This window comes from Tupaia chinensis, unplaced genomic scaffold (genome assembly GCF_000334495.1).
Source record: "Tupaia chinensis unplaced genomic scaffold, TupChi_1.0 Scaffold143921_1, whole genome shotgun sequence".
In the NCBI taxonomy this organism is placed as follows: domain Eukaryota; kingdom Metazoa; phylum Chordata; class Mammalia; order Scandentia; family Tupaiidae; genus Tupaia; species Tupaia belangeri.
The window spans coordinates 1,503,077-1,507,623 of NW_006203772.1; the positions used below are offsets into that span (position 1 = coordinate 1,503,077).

General features: G+C 63.0%; 2 protein-coding genes across 4 annotated transcripts in view; one reads left to right on the forward strand and one right to left on the reverse strand.

The window, feature by feature from the left end:
* ANKRD13B (ankyrin repeat domain 13B) overlaps positions 1-152 on the forward strand; it is a gene marked incomplete at its 5' end in the record, with an annotated part of 30,857 nt that extends 30,705 nt beyond the window's left edge. Inside the window, 1 exon segment of the mRNA XM_027767130.1 lies at positions 22-152. Coding sequence (XP_027622931.1) covers positions 22-135 — 114 coding nt within the window.
* Positions 153-2,249: 2,097 nt separating this feature from the next.
* Positions 2,250-4,547, reverse strand: part of CORO6 (coronin 6) — a 7,469-nt gene continuing 5,171 nt past the window's right edge. The window contains exons 6-11 of one of the 3 annotated variants that reach the window (XM_006165474.3): positions 3,981-4,100; positions 3,427-3,531; positions 3,195-3,340; positions 2,824-2,881; positions 2,488-2,718; positions 2,250-2,391 (exon numbers count right to left, since the gene is read on the reverse strand). In XM_006165474.3, the coding sequence (XP_006165536.1) occupies positions 2,269-2,391; positions 2,488-2,718; positions 2,824-2,881; positions 3,195-3,340; positions 3,427-3,531; positions 3,981-4,100 (783 nt within the window). In that variant the 3' untranslated portion in view covers positions 2,250-2,268. Of the gene's footprint in view, positions 2,395-2,487; positions 2,745-2,823; positions 2,882-3,194; positions 3,341-3,426; positions 3,532-3,980; positions 4,101-4,547 lie in introns of those variants that run through there. The other 2 variants (XM_006165473.3, XM_014582934.2) reach the window with 2 other exon arrangements.

Sequence of the window (4,547 nt, forward strand, 5' to 3'; positions counted from 1 at the left end):
CTCGGGAGCTCCGAGGGGCAGCTGCGGCTGGCGATGGAGCTGTCAGCGCAGGAGCAGGAGGAGCGGCGGCGGCGCGCGCGCAGGGAGGAGGAGGAGCTGGAGCGCATCCTGCGGCTGTCCCTCACCGAGCAGTAGCGCCCCCTGCCGGGCCCCTCGCCCGCCCCACACCAGACCCTCCCGGAAGCGAGACGCGCCCCAGCCTGCGCGCTGGCCCAGCTGTGGCTGGGGACTGGAGACATGGGCACAGGGGTGCAAGAGCACCCCAGACACGAGACCGGGAGGGGTTCAGCATGGATGCGGGGTACCTTTCCAGGCCAGGGCCCTGGAGGCAGCTGGCACGGCCTGGTCCCCCTGCTTTGCTGTATCCAGACCCCCTACCCGCTCCCTTGGGCTCGGATTTGTCCAAGGGCTGGGCCAGGCGGTCCTGAGGGGGAGACGAATCCTTACAGGAGCATCGTGCCCATCCCTTGCTCCTTCTGGCAGGTCCTTTCCACTCACTGACCCCACTCCAGGACACTGCCCCTGAAGCCTTTGCATCTCCGCTCTTCACCCCTGGGGGGCAGCTGAGCTACCCGCGTGCTGTGTCGCTGCTTTGTCCCAGACACAAACTGGCACGCCAGGGGCCCAGCCCCTCCCCCACCCCGGCATTTCAGCGTCAAGTGCACTTAGCGGGGTGCCCGGCTCCCCCAGCCCCACACCCGTCCTGGGTCTCAGGGTGGTCCCACCTTCTTGGGCAGCCAGAAGTTGGAGTCTCCATCCCCAAGGCATGTTTTTGTGATCAGGGAGTAGTCTAAGGTGGTCCCTGGCCTGGCAAGGCCTGACTCCCTCATGGTGCCTTGGAAATTGGGGGGCATATTGGGCTGGGGGCAAGCACTAGACTGGATAAAAAGGGGTCGCCTAGGGCCCTGGCACCACCATCCACCCCTTCCCACCAGCTGCTGCTAGCCCTCTGTGGTCGTGCATCCCACTGGCCCCACCCAGGGGCTGACTACAACCCTTCATCCGATGGTGCTAACCCCCGGCTCTCCCCTGCCCTACCCCACCCACCCAGAGAAGCACAGACCCCGCCAGGGGCAAGGGCCCACTGCATGCCCTTGTCCTGGCCTCTCTTGGACTGGCCTTCTGGGCTCTGCCAGTGAGGCTCAGAAGGGACACAAAAAGGGGATGGAAGAAAAGAACAAAGAGAAACTGTTCCACCCCCTTCCCTGATGCCAGGGGCACCAGACTGATTCTGAGGCACAAATAAAAGTCTTCAAACTGGAGGCTTTTCCTGCCTGACTTTACTGGGTAGGAACACCCACAGTGGAGGTTGGGGGTTCCTTCAAACCTCATTGTGGGAAGGGCTCCAGGGTGAGAGGCTGTCTGGTGGGTCCTGAGTCCAGGATTGCATTTGCCTGGTTTCCTAGGAGCCCCAGGGGTAGCACTTGCAGAGGCTGGGGGTCTTGCCCCCTCACCTCCACTGCAGGAGGCACAAATACTTAGTAAAATATTTCATTCAGTACGTCTTGTTTTTCTCAGAAGGCCACAGCAGAGGACTGGGGGCAGTAGTGTGTGTGTGTGTGTGTGTGTGTGTGTGTGTGTGGTCAATCTGCCTCCTCGTCCCAGGACTCCAGAGATGACCCCCGAAGGAGCTGCTTGGAGGAAGCCGCCCTCTCCCCAGTGGGTGAAGAGAAGGATGTGAGCTCTGCTGACAGCTGGGTGTAGCCAGCGGGTCCAGCCAGCTCTGCAGTCAATGGGCTCCGTATGTGTTTGTGTAACTGGGGCAACGCCCCAGTTTACCACCCTGGTTTACCACTCAGGGTGGTGGCATCAAGTGAACTGATTAGAAGCAGCGCGGTAGTTTTCCCCAGTCTGGGGAGACCCGTCAAATCGCCACCCTTTTGAGGTCAAGCCCAAGCTCCACAAAGTCCCCAAGCATCGCGCTAATACTAAGCACTTTCCCTGCTCTGGGCGGGGGACAAAAGGGGACATCACTTCGCCGTGCAGCACCATTGCTGAGGCCTCTGTTATCCCAGGCCTTCCTGGCCAGCTCTTGCAGAGTCCCATACGAGGTGCACAGGCGGGCCAGGGCCAGACAGATGCGGGTCTCCCGACGCTCGGTTAATCTTGGTCTCCTGCGAGGGGCGGAGTCCCCTTCCCAGTCCCGCCCCCGGCCCCAGTCCAGGGAGGCGGAGTCCGGAGCCGGAACCAAACGCCGGGGCGGGGCCGAGTCCGTGCGCCCCGCCCGGCCCCTCCTGCCTGGCTCGCAGCTTCGCCGGACGCGCCCTGCTAGTCTGTGCCGTCCACCAGCTCGCACAGCATGTTCTCCAAAGCCGTGATGCGCTGCTCCTGGGCCTGCACTCGCTCGCGGAGGGCCTTGATCTCCTCCAGCAGCGTCTCCAGGGTGTGTTGCTGCTGGGGCGCGAAGGGCAGAAAGAGGCCGTGTCCGACAGGGGGCGGTAGGGGGTTGCGGAGACTGGGCCTGAGTGGAGCCGGGTGGGATCTTACCGATAAGGGAGCATCGCTGGCTGACTGGCTGCGGCGGGGGCCGGAGGGCGGGCGCACGTCAAGGATGTTGCGCTTGGTGACTCGCAACTCGCGGTGCTTGGGCGGGACGTAACCTTCCCTGAGCGAAATGAGCACTGGCTCGGCGTCCTGGCCGGATAGCCATTCGTCTGCTTCTAGGGCCGGCTCCGGGCCGGGTGTATCTGGATATAGATCGTCTTGGAACAGGTCTGACTGCGGGAGTGTGTGGATAGGCGGACCTGTGTGAGTGCGGGCGCCAGGTCTGCTGCGCTCTTTTCTGCCTCAGAGGCCTGTCCAACCCCTCTCCCGGCCACTCACCTTTCGGGGCACAGTCATGATGATCGGTTCACACTTTCTTTCGTGCAACTTGTAGAACCTATAAGGGAGCGGGGTTAAGCAGCCCTGCAGACTCCCACCCTCTTCTCTTGTCTGGGACCAGCGCTAGGTTGAACACGTTATCGGTTCTGCAGTAAAACACCTCTGACCGAGCGCTTACCATCAGTTTACAGACGAGAAAACAAGTTCAGAGAAGGCCAGGATAGTGTGTGCTGGCGCTGGGACTGAAAGGGACCAGTTTGACACCTCCCCCTTTTCCAAAGCACTGCGCTATTAGGGAAGCCCCGTGGCAAAGACCCAGTATGAGAGGGGGGACCAGAGACAGGCGTGAGGGAGCGGCGGAGAGTGCTGACCGGGCGATCTCGCATTTGCTGACATCCAGGCCCCGCTTGGGCATGAAACCCATGCCCCGCTGTGGTTCTTTGCTGCTGAATGTGTTCAGGTAGTGCACGAAAGGTGGCTCGTCGGTGATCTCAAAGTACCGAATGCTGCTGTCGCCCTGCAAAATCAGTCGTTTCGCAGGCGTGTCCCGGCAGAGCCCTCCACATCTCGGTCCACCCGGTTTTCCCCGCTGGCCGCCAGCACCTTGCCACACAGGTAGACGATGCTGGAGTCGGCATCATAGAAGGGCAGCAGGACTCCGTTGCTTGTGTCCATCTCTTGCAGTGCCACTGGCTCTTCGAAGTTGTTCTGGCCGAGCACAGGGGGCGTGACCAGCCCTGCTCCGCCCCCCCCGCCCCCGCGCTACTTCAGGCCTTTCAGAAGCCTCTATGCTTGCTGCCCGACCCAAACCCCCATGCATTCTCAAGGCAGCTCTAAGTGATCAGCGCTGCGGGCCCCTCCCCTGGACGCCTCACCCCTCCTCCCCCGCACATATACCCCCTGCGCCGCCGCATGCAGTCACAGCAATCCACCCCCAGGGACTCGGCATCACCAGGTGGGGGTGCCAGCGCGGGTTTCTTCCAGGCGACGCAGCAAAACTGGGCAGAGGGGCGGGTGTGGGGATGGCAGGTGCAGCACAGGTGGCAGCAACCTCCAGCCCTGTCCAGGTGAGTATGCCCTGCAGGTGCGGGGCGTCTGGCCCTTCTCCCGTGATGCCAGTCCCCGGGGCACACACCCCAAGCCTCCAGCTGCGTTACCGGGTCCCACAGGCCCAGCTCTCGCTGGCTCATGCGGGTGAAGCCCGTGGTGAAGATATGACCCTGGCGTGTGAAGACAGCCCGCATGGGCCTCATCCCCTCGTGGGCTGCAAACCTCTCCTGGGGGGAGGGGGAGACAGGGAGGGGCATCACCCAGCTGCCTGCCCTGGGGAGAGTGGAGGGCTGAGCAACCAGCTTGCTGACTTGGGTGTGGGGGACAGAGGCTGGAGAAAGACAATTGGGTCCTAAGAACTCCCTCTCCAGGGGGTCCTGGCTGGTCCCTCGCTTGGAGAGTGTCTGGGCCTGGAGGACAGAGCAGGAGGCACGTAGCTCTCAGCAGCTCCCGAGCCCTTAAATGCTCTTAAAAGCTGATCCCCAGAGCTGGGGGTGTCTGCTGGCTCTCCCAGGTCCGGCCGCTCAAGGCGTTTCCCGAACTGGAGTTTCCGTTCCGCTCCGGCCCCTGCGCGCGGGCCAGGCCTGGCAGGGCGCTCCTGGATGACCCAGCGGAGGGCGAGCGAGCGAGCGAGCGCGCGCGTCGGGCGCGGCCTGGCCTACCGGGTCCCAGAG